We start from the raw sequence: 20,394 nt of genomic DNA, 5'->3' as shown, positions 1-20,394 counted from the left end.
TTTGTATTATTTATCTGTTCAAATCAACAATTTCACAGAATAGTTAGTGCTTTTCTACAATAATTATTTTGAATATCAGTTTAAAATGAGTTCAGGAGGACGTCAAAAAAAAAAAAAAAAAAAAAAAAAACGATACTGATTTTAATATTGTTTTAAATTGTATTTTCTTATTGTATTTTTTAAAGATTTCGATATTTGTTGTCATATTCAACACCTTTACGCAAACAAGACGTATGTAGGCTAACTAAAGTACTTCGTTTACATTGCCACACAAACACACACTAACACACACTGCAGCCTACTTATCGCGTGGCCTCGGATAGGAGGGGCCTCGCGCTTAAGTAGCATGCCAATCAAGCCGTCAACTTCAAATTGTGAGAGGTCCAGAGGGTAGACGCATCACTAGACGTTCCTCCTGACGAGACTGCGCTTCTGCACCAAGCGAGAGTTATTGCTGTGATTGAAAGTGGATTGCCCTTCTCTCCTGTAAATCTCCGTCAGAGTTCCTCGGGAGTTGGACATGTCGTTCCCCCAGCTGGGTTACCCACAGTTCCTAAACGCTTCCCAAGAGGTGTACGGAGCTGAGCGCGCGAGTGTCATGCCGTCCTCTCCACGCGAGGGAAGCTCGGAGAACGGCGCAAATCCCGCGACTGCAGCGGCTGCTATCACGCCAATGCTCGGCATGTACGCGAATCCGTGGACCGTGCAAAACTATAGCGCCTTTTTACCTTACAACAGTGCCGAGCTGGCCCTGCTGTCTCAGATGGTAAGATACTTTTAGACTTTAAAAAAAAAAGAAGTATTTTACGGTTCATTCCCGCGGATAAATATTTGTACAATGTTTTGAACTGATAAATGAAACATTATGACTCTGTCAGGGCTAAATCTTAATAATTGGCAACGCTTCGAAAAGATAAAAAGGACATCTTTACCAAATGTTCAGAGTTGCATGAAGTCCATATATGTTTTTTAATTATCCATAAATGCCTAGTTAAAAATAACTAATTCTAATTGTAATTTGTAAATATTTTTACTCGCACAAAATAACATTTTAGATAAATCACGAGTCAGTTATTGCATCATTACTTTTTAAGAACGACGTTTATTTAGCTTTTCTTATTGAACTAATTTACTCTAAAAACTTTTTTGAAAACAATTAATATTTTGAAATTATAGTTCTTCGTAATTTACATTTGTTTTTACTTGTTTGTTTTAAAGTGAACTCCTGCAAAGAAGTTTGTTGCCATGTTCTCCCCCCAGTTGAAATAATCAGTTCACTAATTCTCTTTTTCTAAATTAAATTAAAAGAAAAGAAAACAAGGAATGAGGCTTTACACACCTTACTTGTCTTACTTATGCATATTTCTGATGGTTTCAAAAACTTTTACTAATAGTTAATTTTGGCAATCCCCAGGGATCGCAGTATGAGTTGAAGGATAACCACGGGGCTCACCCACCAGGATTTGCAGTCCACACAGCGCCCGGTTTCTACCCATACGGCCAGTACCAGTACGGTGACCCGGCCCGGGCCAAGAGCGCAACCAGAGAGACCACCAGCACACTGAAAGCATGGCTTCAGGAACATAAAAAGAACCCGTACCCCACCAAGGGTGAGAAGATCATGCTGGCCATCATCACTAAGATGACCCTTACGCAGGTTTCCACCTGGTTCGCCAACGCGCGCCGGAGACTCAAGAAAGAGAATAAAGTGACCTGGGGTCGCAGTGCCGAGGACAGAGACGGACGGATTTTCGACAGCGACAATGACGACGACGCGGACAAAAATGACGACGATGAAGAAATCGATCTGGAGACCATCGATATTGACAAGTCTGAGGAGCCCAGGGAAGATCAGAATCAGGAAACCTCGGATAATCAGCCTGAGAGAGAAACAGTGGAAACACCGCGGATATTATCCTCACCAGCACTTAAAATGGACAGCCCTTTGTCGAGTAGTAATAAAGAACAGAGTGTGGTCAAAAGCGTTGGTGAGGTGTCTCCTGGTGGACCAGTGTGTCAGAGGCCTGGAAACAGCAAACCCAAAATCTGGTCTTTGGCGGAGACGGCGACAAGTCCCGATAACACGCAGAAACTCAATGTACCCTCGACGCCCGCAGGCCTCAGGGCCTCACCCTCGACCCATCCAGCTTTCCTCTCCACTAACGGAATTTATACTTGCCAGATTGGGAAACTACACAACTGGGCGAGCGCAGCTTTCCTCAGCGCAAATTCTCTGATGGGTGTGCGCTCACTTTTAAGTCAAAACAGTAACTTCCCAAACCACAGCCCCGTTACGAACCCCGAGAAGAAACCCTCGTCTGCCTCTGGGTCTCCATGTCTAGACAGTGACAACTCGTCCGACAGTTTCAGCCTCAAATATAATGGTTAGTATTCAATATGCAAAATAATTTTCGAGATCAACAACATTTGGTCGCTGCTGTTGCAGTTAAATGCAAGTTTGTTTCAAAGAGCACGGTTTTTCATTTATTTATCCTTTGAATTTTATTTAGATCAAGAAAACGTTCAGAGAATTGAATCTCCAACACTTGCATCCAGATCACCGTTTCCAGTCATCCATGACAGGTAAATTATACATGCACACATGTTTTTTTTGTTTTTTTTTCAAGGTTTTGATCACGTCAAACTTTGATTAGCTTTAATAATTACGAAAACACAGTTTCACTTCACACACAAGTCAATGTTCTTAATAACATTTTGTAAAGATCACCATTAGTTCATCATTATTTAATGCATTCAAATAATTAGACACTTTTTCATTTACATTTAAATAGCATGTGAAACTTTGATTCACACATTTTTATTAATAATCCTAAATACTGTGGCTTGTTGGCTTAGCCAATTAAAGTTATTTAACGTCTAACCGAAGAAAACCAGTGATTTGCATCGATACACATATAAATCTACTGATGCTGTCATTTGTTGAAGTACATTTTGACTCATTTTGCTAATTTCTGCCCTTTCTCTACTCATACAGGTCTCACCATGAAACATCACAACGCGCTCTGAAGACTATTTCATGAACACAGAACTTATCAGAAACCTCTAAATTATTTAAGGAAAAACTAAAATGTGACAATACAATAACAGCATATAGCGTCATCAGATAGACCAAAATAATTTTTGTATTTCTTAATACGCTCCCATCCTGCAATATCATTTTTGTATTGTCATTTAATATCATTTCAGCATGTTTGAGTTTACCGTGTAGCTCGCCTGCATTTCTTTTACAGAGTTAATAAGAGTTATTTGTCAGAAAATTGTGAAAATGATATATTTTTGTGTAATAAAGAAAATGAGATGAATTGTGTTACTGAAATCCATAATCATAAATTAATTAATTGTGAGACATTTGTTCAAAATCCACGACTGATTTAAGACACGTCATTTTGAGCAGTTTCATTACAGTGATTTTTTTCTAATTGTAAGGGAATCAGATGTATGTTATAAAAATGTAAAATTCTATTAATGTAAAAGGTGAAAATGTATTTTTTAAAAACTTTGATAATCCGACATATGAACCTGTCCACATTAATTATGTCCTAATAAGCTGAAGCTTTCAAAAAAAAAAGTATCAAAACCAGTCAATTGCAAACAAGCATATGATTGTACCGACATTAAAAAAAATAAAAAAATAAAGTAATAATAATAATAATAATAATAATAATAATAAGCCAGTAAAAAAAAGTTGCTGCCTTAAATTTTTAGGTATACAATCAACTTGGATGTTTAAGTCATTTCAACTTAAATTACAATAAACTGACTTTATAAAAAGGATTGAATCTTGAATAAGCATTTAAAAAAAAAAAATGCTTAACTTATTTTGAATTGATTAATAATGACTAAAGTTGTCACTGTACATATTCTATTTATTAACATTTATTCTAAGTTCCCGCTTTGAAATAGGCAACGGCGACATCTATTGGCAACTTTTTCAAATGTATGTTCGGAATGCTCGAAATTATTTAAATTCAAAAGAATGCAAATGCGATGTTAATTAAGACTATTTAAAAAGACAATAGAATTGTCCACGTTTTTCTTGTGACCTAAATTTCTGTAAGAAATCACAGAATATGACATATACTGTAGGCCTAGAAAGTTCTATAGGTCTCAAAGCTGTTTGTTAAAAAAAATAAGGTGAGGGGATGCATACTTTTGAGCTGAGATTCAACCAAATGACTAGTTATGCACGATTAAATTGTTTATGAGAGTTCATAGCGCGGTTTCAACAGAAGGCGAAAGCTCTCCTCACACAACCCCGACAGCTGACTGAAATATGGAGACAGAGGAATATGGATCGCAGCTGTTCGAATGCCAGCGCGTGTGTTATAGCCTACTCGGAGGAGAGTGGGGTGTGCATGGAGATTATGTCAGTGATAAGTACTACAATATAAAGCCTAAGAAAGGAGACTGATCTATACCTGAACTATCGGAGCTCTGTGGTGTTTCAACACAAGGAAAAGGGGCCATTCACTCAAGCGTGTTTTATAGGCATATATTTAATTTAAAAAAAAAAAGAAAAAAAAAAAGATTTGTGTAGCCTACCAACAAGTAGCAGAATTCTAACTGCTGACAACAAAGAAATATGATTTCATAACATGAGGGAAGCGCTTTACAACGTCGACTTTTATTAAGGCATGATATTAACAAATATTAAATAACATAACTGGTATATGGCTATACATTCATACATGAAAATATATAGCCATAACCTACATAATACAGGCTACAATAATGTTCTGTTAAGCATTATAGCCGTTTGTTTGTTAATGTTATTTATGAAGCTGCTTAATATAAATTGTTACATAGCCTATAGGCCTACACGCGTGAAAAACAGGGACCTCTCGCGGGACCTCTGAAGCGACGACCTCGCAAACCTTCAGAGAAAATAAACCGCCACCCAGGCCAACAAAGGTTTATGTGAAGACGTGAATTAATTTCCAGTGTTTGGAAGTGTGTTTATATTCTGTTTGCTCTGTCGCAGATGCTGCAGTAAAGAAAGTGTTTTAGAGAGAGGGGAACTGGGAAAGTTAGTGACAGAGGCACATCTGGATCGGGTCACATTCTTACTGTGTGACAAATAGACTGATTTATGGATGTCCTAATCAAACACATGATCCCAAATCAGAAAAGAGACATTCTGAAAAGCTTTTCGTGATACAAGACGTCAGCAAAACCACACATTCCTGAAAACGCGGTGCTCAGCGAGAAGTTCGTGAAACATATAATTTTTTTGTTGTTGTTGTTGTTGTTGACCGAGGTTCAAACCCAAAGGTCAGACTGGGGCCAAGAACAAGCAGCACTTGGAGAGTGAGTGATGTGGGAAATAAACCAGATCCATTAAATCACTGACTGTTGTTTGAAAATTATTTTTTGCTTCATTTTTGAAAATGAATCACTCCTAGTGTAAATATGTGATGATACCTGACCAAGCAAGTACCTCAACTGTCAAAAAATTATGTTATTATGACTTATTTTGTTTTTGGATCCAGACCATAAGGTTCTTCAATAGTTCTTTTCAGCACAATTCAGCAAAAAAGAAGACTTTTCTTGTCATATTGCTTTTTTTTACTGTATAAGGTTCTTGATGAGGTTACAAGTTTTTTTGTATATTTTTGAATTTTGAAAAAAAAAAGTTATTTAACTCACATACACTGTAAAAAAAAGTACAATTTTAAAGTACAATAAACTTGGATGTTTAAAATTTACATTATTAAACTGACTGTAAAAAATAATTAGTTGAATCTAGTATAACTTATAAAAAAAGAAAATTGCTCAACTTACTTTGATAAGTTAAAGCATTGTAAAAACATAAGTTGTCATAACTTATTGATCATATAATTTAAGTATTCTATATCTTCCTCAGAATTTCTAATGAACAATGGAATGAAATGTTATTGGTGGAACTTAAAAATAATTTTCAGTGACTATAAGATAGCATAATGCAATTGATTACAAAATATTCTATCTGTTAAATAAACATACTTCAATATATATTGTATAATGTTTTATAAAAAGGCAAAAGGATTCGATTTTTTCTAAATACACATTTGTCAAGGGCTATTGTTCAGTTTCCCGGTATGATCAATTTATTTATTTTTCATTTCCTGATATAAATATTGATAACACTTTACAATAAGGTTTAATTTGTTAACACTAGTTAACTATATTAGCTAACCATGAACAATACTTTGATGACATTTATTAATCTTAGTTAATGGCATAATGTCTCAGCTTTTAAGATCAAAGGATGTACCTTAATATGTAGTTTAAATAACAAACATTTCTTTTAACCATCAATAACAAAGGTTAATTAATGCTATATGTTAGTTCATGTTGCATAATGTTAACAAATGAGACCTTATTGTAAAGTGTTCCCAATATATTTTTTGTCATTGCACCTTGGGTTAATGAATATTCTGGCAATAAAAATAAATGATTACAGATAAATTATTAATTTAATGAAATGAATATCCCACAACTGAAAACACACTAAATATAAGACAGACAAAATAAGGGATTTATTTACAAATAATTCTGGCTACATAACAGATATATAGATTAAAGTAAAAGTAATAACGCACTAGGAATCTTCAGTGAAATGGGTCTTCAAACAGCAAGCCCTGCATATTACGGTCTTTTCATGAGGCATTTTTGCATTTTCATGCAAGACTGCCACAAGGAATATTACTATCTTTGGGTCCACCTGGTCAGGTGATGTGTCAATCAAAGCAATGATGCTAGAGAAGATGTCAGTCATGTTAAGGCATTTCTGTGCTATGCTAATGCTAATGGTGCTAGTCCTGCCTGGGCCTTTGTGGCCCACCCGTGATAAGACATAAAATGGCTGCCTGTTTGAAAGACTAGGTTTAGGCTTCATGAAATGAATATATTAAACCAAGAAGGTGTGAAGGACGAAGAGATGGAGGAAGGTACAAAAAAAATGAATAACTGAATAAAATAAGCAGAAAGCGAGGTGGGGAGAGCGTTCAAATGTTTAAAAGAGGAATAGGTTTCTCTCATGAAAAAAACATGAGACACATCTGACTTTGCATTTGGAATTAGTTTCAAAAATAGAAAACGGTTCAAGGTAACGATTGCACTATAACTACAGGTCTAACCTGAGGTTACCCTGACAGACCAAAGCTCTGCAGGACTATCTGATGCAATCAGTTTCCCAAAGCATTTAGAGGATTAATATCCAAGTGTAAGAGAAGAGTGTCCAAGCCCCATCACCACATGTGCTGTTATCTGTAATCCTGTTAAATAAACGTCATACCAACCCAAACAGTCTGGGCAGATGCACTGCAAAGTGAGACTGAGATCTTACAGTCCTTCAGCTAGAGCTCTGTGAAGGAGACATGCTCTTCTGAAAGACTGACAAACTAATACCTAAACTCTCTCTTTCTCACACACACACAAACCATATGCACTGCTCATACACAAACACACACTACTAAGTAGTCATTTTAGCACTTTTGTTACAGTGCACTTCCACAAGACCAATCCAGAGCAAACTGAAGTTAAATGGGAGTCTTGCTAAAGAAACTATAGAAGCTGGTTTCTGCCACTGAATAAAAATAAAAATGGTAATTGCAATTTTTTATCAAACTTTTTTTTACTCACAATGGCAAGTTTATATCTCACAATTCTGGGTTTATTGTGCCTGATCTCACGGCAATTCGTACGAATTCTACGAGGTGGCTAATTCGTATGAATTCATACGACCTCACTCGTACGAATTAGTAAGATTTTTGCTAAATCGTACATATTTTACGAATTGCCCAATTCGTATGAATTCATACGAATGACCTACCCCTGACCCCGCCCCTAAACCTACCCATCACGTGGGTTTAGACAAATCGTACAAATTCGTACGAGTGAGGTCGTACGAATTCGTACGAATTAGCCACCTTTTTATCATTCGTACGAATTGGTCGTGAGATAGCGTTGGTTTATTTCTTGCAATTGAGAGAAAAAAAGACAGAATTGTGAGAAAAATGTGCAATTCCCTTTTTAATTGCTAGTTTATATCTCACAATTCTGAGAAATAAAACCAAATTGCTGCAAATAAATGCGAGTTTATGTTTTGCCATTTTGACTTTTTTTCTCACAATTGCAAAAAAGTCAAGAATTACAAGTTATAAACAATCCAAATTGTGAGATACTGTATAAACTTGCAAGAAAAAAAAGGTCAGAATTGTGAGATACAGTCACAATTAGCTTTACTTTTTATATAGAAAAAAACAAGCTTCCATAAGAACCAGAAATGCACCGCTTCGGATTAGAGTTGGTTTACAGGAAGAGTTCACCCAAAGATTTATATTATGTTGTCATTTCCTCACCCTCACATAGTTACAAATCTGCATGACTTTTATTCTTCTCCATGTGGAACATAAAAGAAGATACTTTCAAAAATGTCTCTTAGGTTTTTCGTCTGTACATTGAAAGTTAATGTTGTTCTGGACCCCGTTGGTTTTCATTGAATTGACGAACGCAGATGTAACATTCTTCAAAATATCTTTGTGTGTGTGTGTGTGTGTGTGTGTGTGTGTGTGTGTGTGTGTGTACGGGTTTGAAAGGACATGAGGGTGAGTAAATGATGACAGGACTCTTGTTTTTGGGTGAACTGTCCCTTTAATACTGTGTAAACTCTGCTTCATAGTGAAGTATAATATTCATAGCTGACACTTAGAAATCATTTTGGCAGACACTCATAAAATGAGTCCATATGACAACAATTTTAATCACATCAGAATGATTTCAATAAAGTCAGAAGGCTTTGGAGGTCACATAAGCTGTACACAATGCATACTAATGCCATTTTAGTAAAGTCAGACACATTGTAACCACACATGGTCTGTACTGACCACAATTATTATGAAGCAAATCAAGAGCAACATAATGCATGACACACTGTCAGGCTTTTGAAATGATCTTGACTCGCTGAAAAAGATCACAACTTACAATAAAGCTGCTGTCATGTGCACTATTCAACTATTTCACAGAACGGCAGCTGTTCATGCTTTTTACTTTCATTCTGGAAAAAAGAAAATCATACATGCTTAGACATTAATGCCTTTTTTTTTTTTTTTTGTCTGTTTTGTTTGATTCCTTGATTGATTAGAACAACTTACAACCCTTTTACAAGATGTATCAGAATTCTAATGTACTGCCAGATTTTATTCTATGGGTTGAACATATGGTGTCTAATTTAATTATTTAGACTGCTTATTTGAGTTTATCTGTTTTATTTTATGTTTTTGTTTGTATTATCTGTTTGTTGACTAGTTGGGTAGATGAGACGTAAAATGCACTCCCCGACCCCTTTAAATAAGCTCTGAGCATTCGGCAAGTCTTAAAATAATAAACAATCCTGTTATGTAAGTGAATTCCCTGCCTACCCTGATCCCTCATACTACAATACTATCATATTGCCTCTGTTTTACACTCAGAGGTAAAGTGATCAGAGAAAAAAGTGAGGGCATCAAAATATGGATTTACTCTTTAGATGGAACAACAAGGGTGTTTTGACTGCATCTGAGAGCTGTTTATTTGACACATGTTATTCATTAAATGAGAACATTCTCACAATAAATAACATTCTTAATTCATTCTGCACTGTAAAAAAATTGATGATCAATAAGTTATGACAACATATGTTTTTACATCGCTTTAACTCATCAAAAATAAGTTAAGCAATTTTCAACTTTTTTTATAAATTAGGCTATATAAGATTCAGCTCATTTGTTTAATTCAATTTAATGTAATTTAAGTTGAGATGACTTAAACATCCAAGTTAATTGTACTTCATTTAAGGCAGCAACTGTTTTTAGGGTGTTATTTAGAAGAAGAAAAAAAAAATATAAAAAAAAAAAATATATATATATATATATATATATATATATAGGTGGGAAACCCCAAATTATGAGATACTGCAAGTCAAAATGTTAACATACTTAAGTCTTATACATAGATAAAGTAAAAAGTATGAGATAAAACGAAAATGTGCGATAAGTCAGAAATATAACAAAATTGAGATACTGCTGCAAGTTATAATTTTTGAAAGTCGAAATAAGACAAAAAGTCATAATTATGACAAAAGACAATGACTTTGTCATAATTGAGTCATAAGTTTGACTTTTTATCTCATGCTTTTGACTTTTCATAATAATTTACTTTGTATCTAATAATCACAATGACTTTTTATGTCATAATTAAGCATGGTTTTTGTTTTTTTTCCTTAGGTGGTGGAAATGGGCTTATTCTTTAAAAAATAAACAAACAAAAAAACATGCCATTTCTCTTTTCTGAACACTTAAAGGTCAGTATGATGTAAGAAATATCAAACCAATTTTTAAAAAGGGGAAATGCCACAGCTTAACAGAGTTAAACATAAAACAAATACTGCTTTTTCTGAGAAAATGGATAAAGCATTTTAGCATTTTTAGCATTTTAGCACTAAAGGTTTTTATAAAAATTGGTTGTTTTAACTTTCAACCCATGTTTGGGTCAAATATGGAAAACCCAGCATTTTTTAAGAGTGTATAAATAACCCATTGAAATGTAGTCTAATTGTGATGGACACGTCTAAATTGTATGATATTCTGATGAAAAACAAACATTGTAAAATATTGTAACATACATTATAAATATTTTAAAATTTCTTTTGCATTGCACATTAAACAGTCAAATAAAGTGACTAAGTTCAGCATGCTGTTGTTGATTCTATCAGTAGTGATTCATAGCACACAAATGGCATTTCGTGAGAATGACCCAAGTGAACATCTATCACACGCTTCACACACTTGCAAACAATTGCAAAGGCATTTCATCTGAACACTTAAAGATCCATTCAAAGATCCGTCAAGTGTACAGTGCATTGCATTTGTTGAAAGCATTGTTCAGTTGAACTTCAGATGAAGGCCTATTCTTCTGTCAAACACAAAAACTGCGTCCCAACCAATAGCTGCTCAACAATCACTATACATTATAACGCCTCTAGTCGCCCACACTGAGCCTATAGCTTTTACCTGTACAACAAATTATTATGGTGATTATATTTATTATTAGTTTGTTGAAATATCTACATTCTTGTATTTATAGTGTCATTTTAATTAAGCCTACCTTCATTATATCACTATCTTTTGCTGCCACCTTGTGATCAAAGCAGGAACTCCTGCCAGCAATTTATTTATTTATTTTTTCAAAAGACCACTTAGATGTAAAAATGAAAGAAAAAAAATCCTTTTTTTTTTTTTTTTTTTTTTTTTTTAGTGAGAAACTGTTAAGTACAACTTGAGCTTTTTTACTGATATTTTTTGTACATAGATCTACAGTATACAGTGTTCAGGGGACAGGGGACAGTTCCTAGACAGGGGAACTGTATAATCTTAAACTGGGTATAGCCAGACTTCCTGCCACTTTCAGAATGCATCAAAGGTTCACCTGTAAGAACTCTGTAATAGCTAGTGATGGGCATTTTCGAAGCACTGCTTCATGAAGCTTCGAAACCTTTACGAATCTTTTGTTTCGAATCAGTGGTTTGGAGCGTGTATCAAACTGCAAAAGTCACTTGATTTCAGTAAACGTGGCTTTAATACGTCATAACTGTTTTGAAATTGTAATGATTCACTGCTGGGCCAAGTGTGGGTATCTGCAGGTTGGAGTAATGGGCGCGACGAAAGGTAGAGGCGTGGAGAAAGATCTTTATCAATGGTCTTGAAGTCTGTCAAGTGTAGGGTTAGGGGTCAGTTTCTGTTGAAGGCGTTACCTTTCGTTTCCCAATACTCGACCTGCAGCTCTCCCTGTCTCTGCTGGGGGGCGATATCCGGGAACCCATGAATCATGCTAATTTACTGAGAACACCCCTCAGCGGCGAACCATTGAACAAGTCTCTATGGTTTTTATACATTTGTCGATGCTTTAATGAGACATCTGTATAATTAAAATAAATAGTATAGTGAATAGTCTCTTATTGGCCCGTTTAGCGGAAACATCCATTAAACAAACAAAACTTGACTGAAACATTTATAAAAAGCACACATATTATACACACACTTAGGCTTGGTTCACAGACAGGGCTTAGATTAAGCCAGGATTAGGCCTTAGTTCAGTTAGGACATTTAAGTAGCTTTTTTAAAAGTGCCTTAGAAAAAACATTACTGGTGTGCATCTTGAGACAAAACAATGACACTGACATATTTTTAAGATATGTTAGAGCAAGTTGCTTTCAGTTAAAACAGCTCAAATATGCAATTTAGTCTGGGACAGGGCTTAAACATTATTTGTGAAATCGGGGGTTAAGCTAATACTTAATGGTATTAGATGATTAGTTCATTGCAGTTAATATACTTTCGATAAAACATTTGCAATGGTTTTGTAAAAGCTGCTCAATTTCATTGGGTAGACCACCAGAGGGTATAACTACCTGTAGTGGAATACCTTCCGGTCCTTCAAGTTGAGAACCTAATATAAAAATTGTCACCTTGTGACCGTAATGACATGTCTTTCTATAAATACCTTCTTTCACGTCATCACTTCCTCTTTCATCTTCTCGTCTAGAAGTTGAGAACCTGCAGCGGTGTGAAGTGCAGCTCCAACAGTTGTATCCCTGCAGAACCTAGTAGAGACATATTAGTTTATCAGAAGAGCGTGTTTTATCCCCAAACCACCCACAGGACTCTGGTAAAAATGAACCCTTAAATGCATGAATGTTTCACCAATCATTATTACATATTCGGGTCTCTAGCGACCCGGGTCTTTATCTAGAACGGATGGATCTCTACCTGTCTCGATCATATTCTCCTGATATTAGAGTAACAATTACAGAAGAATAAAATAAAGCATATTTTGTTACCTTTTGGAGCTTGGAAGGGTTCAGTTTTAGCAGATGTTTTATACCATCATCTGTCCTCATCAGAGCTCATTTTCCAGTTCATTCAGCATCTGGCTCATATTTGCGATCTCAAACATTCTCAAAACTATAATTTTCAACAACTTCAAAATCAATATTTTGATCGCTGACAGCTTCTTCACCATATCTACCATCAAGTGACAGTGACACTAATATTTGATTGCGTTTGATACTTCCTCTGCAGTAAATCACGGAGCCATTTCATGTTTTCTGATGATACTTCCTATTCTATTGTTTTCTGCCTGCAGTAACTATGTCATGTATCAGACATTGCCACCTCTACACTTATTCAGTCATCAAAGATTCGATTATTGTTGTGCAGAAAAAAAATACTCCCACAGTTTCACACCTCGGTTCGTTAGCGACCCTATACATTTTTTACCAAAAAAAATTCAGATATTCTTTTATACCTATTATTTTTTTCTTGTTAATAATGAGTTGACTGTGGAATACTAAGAAGGTTGATGTCTAACTTAAAAAAAAAATGAATGAGGAGGAGGGTAGTGAATGATGTCCCGGGTCACTAAAGACCCAAGGTATGTGTTTAAGGGTTAAAAACAATAAATAAAATTGCAGGGTTTCCATTTACCGTCCTGATTCTATCTAGAGTATGTCCTTGCAGTCTTCAGCTCAAATTTTCCAATTAATTGAATGTACAAAACTGTGCAAAACATTCCGTTTAATCACAATTTTAGCAATTTCCTGAGGAGGTTTTAAGAAATAACAGATGTTAAACTGAATCATACATCTGGAAACCATTTTTTGCTCTAAGAAAAGTCTGTAAAAATATGCTGCAATGTACAGTGTTCAAATGAAGGAATTGATTTTTCACAGGTATTTTACTCGTATTTTGAATTACGCATTGCATTGTGTTTAAATGTTGAAGGGAAAGGTCTGTAAAAGTCCTTGATGTCCTTGAAAAAAACATGATATTTTTCTTACAGTGAATGTTAAATTCACCAGAAGACAGCTGATATTATAGTTATAGATTTTATAGTTATAGATATTTTATGGTTATGGTTATAACCGTATTCGCACTATAAATTCACAGACAAATTTACACTCTATATAGTATGTTAAATAACAAATCTTCTATGTTGTAGAGACCAAAGAAATGCCTTTTCACAAGTATTAAGTACCATAGTTGTGACAGATTACATTACTTTCTGCAAGATCATTACATGTTTACACATTAATCTTCAGTTACATATAGGCCTATTTGATCTGCAATGATCCAGTCTGAGCTGAAGAGGGCAGCAAATGCTTAACTATAATTCTCACACAGAGCACAGAGAAATCATCTCTGGCCTGTAGAGCTAGTGTGATTGTAACACACTGTAACACACTTCAATAACAAAAAATAAAATTAAATAAAATAAAAAAATAAAAACAAGTATTCAGTCTTTTCTAAAAATCTACATTAAGGGGAAGTGGAAGCACAACTAAAGTCATCTTTACATCATGAGATCATGTTGTTCTGACCTAGAACCTATCCTCAATTAGCATTGATCTGAAACAACTGACCATTGCAATTTACATCAACCACCAAACCAGATTACCTCAGCGTGTCTTTATTTGCACGTTAAGGGGTGTGTGGAGAAATGACAACATGAACAAAAATGTTATACTTGGGAGTTAGCTGAGGTATACAACTTTCAGTATGTTTTTTTTTTTTTTTATAGTACAGTAACTTCTTATATGTGTAGATATCAGATACATTTTGATTTTCCATTTCTTGAGATGTTAAGGGTGTTCCGTTCACAGCCTCTGGATTTTTACTGACGGAAGCAATCCATGCATGAAATTTTAAAGGTATTTCTATTGTGACAACTTTCGAAAGATTTTATCAATATATATGACAATGTTAATGCATTTGGAATAGATCTGCTACACTGCTGCTGCTGCAGGGCAAGTAGAGAGGCTTGCTACATTACATATAGACAAGATGCTGTGAGCACTTAAGACATGCTGTTGCTGCACAAATAGCATATATGAAATTACCTGTAGAAGATACAGGTGAAGCTGGGGTAGGGAGAAGGACTCTAAAAGCTCTCTGTAAACTGCTAGAGCAAACATTGACCAACTATTTAAACGTTGAGCAGCAAGCTCATTGGCTACAGATGGGGATCAATCAGCTTGTGCCGTGAAGTGATGATGTGATTGTCAGCAGGTTGTTAAAGGGATAGCTCACCCAAAAATTGAGCGTCAGCGTCAGTTCTGGCAGGCCAGGTAGTCAAGACGCTGCTAATGCTATTTGCTAACAACACTGTCCCGTCAGCTGATCTGCTCCAGCTGATCTGCTCCAGCTGAGCTGCATTAGCTGGTTAACTCCCCTCGCTGCTCAATGGCCAAAGCTCAAACAAGGCGCCCTATTTAAAGCACATTCAGTTTGCTCATACATGCTTGCTGCTCGCTACTGCTGCCCGCCACCTCCCCAGCTCCTCCTTATGCATAACGTGGCATTTGCTTTATGTCATGTTGCCTGCTCTGTTCACAGGGGGGATATTTTAGCTCTCACAGTCCTAAACTGTGTGAGCGTTCCCTAATGCTGCTGCTGCTGTCCTCTGACTCTCTGCTATTTCATGGTGCTCATGAAAGGTCAGAGGACTCCCTGAACAGAGCCATACCGCCAAATTTCAATTCAGGAACATCAACTTGTTTGCAATCTATTCAATAAAAATTCTTAAATTATTTTTATTGTCTGTGTGTTCTTGACTTAATGGACCTGACAGAACTGAAAATTCTGTCATCATTTACTCACAAAAGATATTTTAAAGAATGCTGGTAATCAAACAGTTGATGGTAGCCATTGACTTCCATAGTAGAAAAAAATGGAAGTCAATGGCTACCGTCAACTGTTTGATTACCAGCATTCTTTAAAATATCTTCTTTTGTGTTCAACAGAAGAAAGAAACTCATACAAGTTTGGAACAACTTGAGGGTATAAGTAATGACAAAATTTTCATTTTTGGGTGAACTTTCCCTTTATGGACCCAAACGCAGAGATTGTTTTTTCATACTTCTCAGGTAAAATGACATATTTAATTTAATTAAATAAAACTAATAAACAATGTAGAACACGCAAAGCATAAGAACCATTTAGACTATATTTTAATTTAATACTGTGAAGCTGCTTTGATACAATCTGTATTGTGAAAAGTGCTATACAAATATACTTGACTATATGTTACACATATCAAGAACGTTTTTAGTTTTATTATTACTTGGGTAGGCTATATACCTTCATTAAGAAAAATGAATAATAAATTGTGGTGACCCTTATTTTGTAAGATTTGCAAAGAAACGTTCCAGGGGTCTGGTGACTCTGGAAGCATAATTGTAATATTTTCTTCTTTGGTATTGTGTAAGCAGCATCAATGTAACTACAGGCTACAAAGTATATTTGCATAGCGAAATAATTGAAGTTTCTCAAAAAAATACTTTTCCAAAAAGTAGCCTATAGGCTATATGTTGGCAGCACCATGGTACAGAGGTATCGTAGTAAAAGCTTTTAGTTTGATATGGCCTACCATGAAACTGAATAATAAATGTATAGCCTACAACATATATAATTTAAGATGTGATCCTACATGTCAAAACAAGTAGTGTTAGTGAACTGATACTATTTAGGCTGGGAAATTTGAATGTAAAGTCCTTCTTTATCACTGGCGAGCGATGACGAGATGCCTTTATGCGTGTTTTGTTTCTATGGGTTGTATTTCAAGAAAATATTCACTTCCCCCAGCGCTATTTTAAGTTCTAACGTGTTGCGTGCTGTTTTACTAAATTAAAACACGCAACAAACGTTTAATTGCGTGTCGTGAGTAGCCTAATCTGTTTGATTTTAAGATTCTTTACCAAAACAAATGACCTAACCGAGCTATTTACTCGCGAATCGTGCATCGTAACCATAACAGTGAAAGGAAAATACAGGACACATAGATTAATTGAAATATTTCTGAGAGCGATAATCTACCTCATCAGACAGGGATTTATCAGTAAAATTGTACCGGAGAACAGTAGAGTTTTAGGAGTCATGGCCAGTGGTTAAACTGGCTTTTGTAGGGAGGGGGAGCCCTTATCGCATCGTAAAATGACTTAATGTGTTGAGAAATGTGGTGATCAATGTATAATTTCACTGTAATAAAGGTATTATCACACTTTAATAAAGGTATAATTACACATTTATATTACACTGTAATAAAGGTATAATTACACAATGTATTACATTGTAATAAAGGTATAATAACTAGGGCTGTCAATTGATTAAAAAATTTAATCGCGATTAATCGCATGATTGTCATGAGTTAACTCGCGATTAATCGCAATTCATCGCACATTTTTTATTTGTTCTAAATGTACCTTAAATTAAAACTTTTCAAGTTTGTAATACTCTAAATCAACATGGTCATGGATGCTTTATGCAAATGTATGTTGACCATAGTCAACATAGAGCATGAAGACGAGACATGTTTCAAAGGTCATAGATGTTTTTCAAAGAACTTGTTCATGTCTATTAGACACATGTAGAAAGAACAAAGAAATACCAGATTCTCATTATTCTCTTTCTTTGCACTGAGCAATTTACTAACACAAACATACTTAGATTTTTGCATGACAGGGCAGCTCTTCTGAAAATGCTAAATGTACATTTATTATTTATTATTACATTAGTCTGTCTCTCTCTGTGCCCATTTTAATGAAGCTAAATTCTGAATAAAACTGTTTTCATTGGTATATTTTACTGTTTCTTTTGTCAAACAACGGAATGAATATGAAATAGTGACTGAAATGCGACCCAATAAACATAACCAGAGAGAGAGAGAGAGAGAGAGAGAGAGAGAGAGCGAGAGAGAGAGAGAGAGAGAGAGAGAGAGGTGCGCGCGTGTGCTGGGAGAGCAGTACCGGCGATTCTCCGAAATTAAATAAGGTTTGGCCACTTTTTTGAAGGGAAAAAATGGCTAAAGGGGTCTGCAATGTCGATAAGTTGGCAACACTGTGTATCTCCATTTCTCCAACTAGGGGTTGGGCCACGGGTCAAACAGAAAATACGTGCTGCGTTAATCGCCCGTTAAAAAAATTAGTGCCGTTAATATGATTTTGCGTTAACGCGTTATTAACGTGCTAACTTTGACAGCACTAATAATAACACAATATATTATTACACTGTAATGAAGGTATAAGAACACAATGTATTATTACACTGTAATAGAGCTATAATTACACAATGCATTATTACACTGAAATAAATGTATTTAAAACACTGTAATAAAGGTATACTTGCACAGTGTATTATTACACTGTAATAAAGGTATACTAACACTGTAATAAAGGTATATAATAAAGGTATACTAACACTGTAATAAAGGTATAATTACACATGTATTATTACATTGTAATAAAGGTATAATAACACAATGTATTATTACTAGTGGTGGGCATAGATTCATTTTTTTAATCTAGATTAATCTCACTGTAATCTTGGAATTAATCTAGATTAATCTAGATTAAAATGGCTCATTTGAATTCTGCCAAAGGCATTCAGAATATGTGTGCTACCCTAAAGGGCACGTGTTTCTTAAATACAAAGTGACATTTAAAATAACTTGTGAAGAAATGCCAGAGATTTTTTTTTTATTTTTTTTTTATTAAAACTAACATAATAAAGTATGATTTTTTTTAAATTATTTTTTTTTTTACTTTGAGCAATGATGGAGCTATAATATAGCCTACTCTTCTTATGAGCATATAAAACAAAACAGCTCTTTGGAAAAAATGAAATGTAGCCTAATATTGTAGTAGTTATAAACAAAGGTCTATTTTTAGTTCAGATTAACATTTGAGGGCAGCAATTTTATTCATAATGACAAAATAACCAACGTAATGTTACTTGAAAGCATTATAGCCTATTATTCTGCCAAACTTCCATTATTGCAGTTAGTGTTACTACAGTAAATCCATGGTAAATGTTGCAGATCTGTGGACACTGGATAGTTCATTCATGGCACAATGTTTCTTCCTGGTTTCCACGCACTGTTTGATCCGTTAATAACGGATAAATGTGAATGTTTCTCACTAGATCTCGCAGCAATGTTATTACTTAAGTAGCGAATTCAAATAATTTCTTTACTGGATCTCTTAGTGCTGTGTAGTAACAGTGTCGCTTGATCAAGATCGGCTCGCACTGCTTTGGTCCAAACTGATAAACAACGGTCCGTCAACCACACAATAACGAGTAGCTCAGTTTCGTTCCGCTTACATTACGTTTGCCATTTGATGTCGGACAATGTTTACAAATAACGAAATTTTGGTCGGCAGGAAAAATGGTCCAACAAACCGTTCGGTTTGAAAATGCGTACCGAACACCGAACCAAATCCGTGCAAAAATATCAAGGTGAAAGTCATCATAGCTTGCATAGTATAGACGCAGCTCCCAACCCAACTTTGAGAATAGATTAACGGCAATATTTTTTTATCGCCCGATAAGAGTCTCACGTTAACGCAGATAACGGCCCACCACTAATTATTACATTATAATAAAGGTAAAATTTCAAGGTATAATAACACAGTGTATTATTACATTGTAATAAAAATATAATTTCACAATGTATTATTACACTGTAATAAAGGTATAATTACACATGTATTATTACATTGTAAAAAAGGGATAATTTTACAATGTATTATTACACTGTTATAAAGGTATAATTTCACAATGTATTACATTGTCATAAAGGTATAATAGCACAATGTATTATTACATTGTAAAAAGGTATAATAACACAATGTATTATTACACTGTAATAAAGGTATAAAAACAATGTATTATTATACTGTAATAAAGGTATAATAACTCAATGTATTATTATACTGTAATAAATGTATAAATACACATTTACTATTACATTGTAATAAATGTATAATTACACAATGTATTATTACATTGTAATAAATGTATAATAACACAATGTATTATTACACTGTAATAAATGTATAATAACACAATGTATTATTATACTGTAATGTATAATAACACAATGTATTATTATATTGTAATAAAGGTATAATTACACAATGTATTATTACACTGTAATAAAGGTATAATTACACAATGTACTATTACAGTGTAATAAATGTATAATATCACAATGTATTATTACATTGTAATAAAGGTATAATTACACAATGTATTATTACACTGTAATAAAGGTATAATAGGCTGTATGCACGGCGGTGAATGACGTACTTCCGGTGAAATATAAGGATGCTGGATTACTTCCGTTCCGGCGATCGTAGAGTGCTATGTACTATTTTGTTTCTAATAAAGTCTTCTCTTTGGCTATACTACGGTAACGTTAGTCACAAAAACAGACAAAACAGCCTCCACTCATATTGTTGATGCTTATTTGCTTTATTATATTAAATAAACAAATATATATATATATATATATATATATAAA

At 34.6% G+C, this 20,394-nt stretch overlaps 1 protein-coding gene across 2 annotated transcripts; it reads left to right on the top strand.

Moving 5' to 3' along the window:
- The first annotated feature begins 333 nt into the window (after positions 1–333).
- Positions 334–3,937, top strand: irx1b (iroquois homeobox 1b). Of its 2 annotated transcripts, XM_084131170.1 has the most exons (4): positions 334–766; positions 1,415–2,384; positions 2,511–2,583; positions 2,996–3,937. In XM_084131170.1, exons 1-4 carry the CDS (start codon positions 521–523, stop codon positions 3,039–3,041), a joined length of 1,335 nt encoding a protein of 444 aa, XP_083987296.1. In that variant the 5' UTR covers positions 334–520; the 3' UTR covers positions 3,042–3,937. The 2 variants fall into 2 exon arrangements, with proteins under 2 accessions (XP_083987296.1, XP_083987297.1); XM_084131171.1 differs by lacking the exon at positions 2,511–2,583 and having other exon boundaries at positions 391–766.
- The last annotated feature ends 16,457 nt before the right edge of the window (positions 3,938–20,394 follow it).

The sequence above is a fragment of the Abramis brama genome (assembly GCF_963993115.1).
Source record: "Abramis brama genome assembly, chromosome: 12".
Lineage (NCBI taxonomy): Eukaryota > Metazoa > Chordata > Actinopteri > Cypriniformes > Leuciscidae > Abramis > Abramis brama.
Note: the sequence above shows the minus strand (reverse complement) of the source record. Positions and strands in the feature narration are given on the sequence as shown.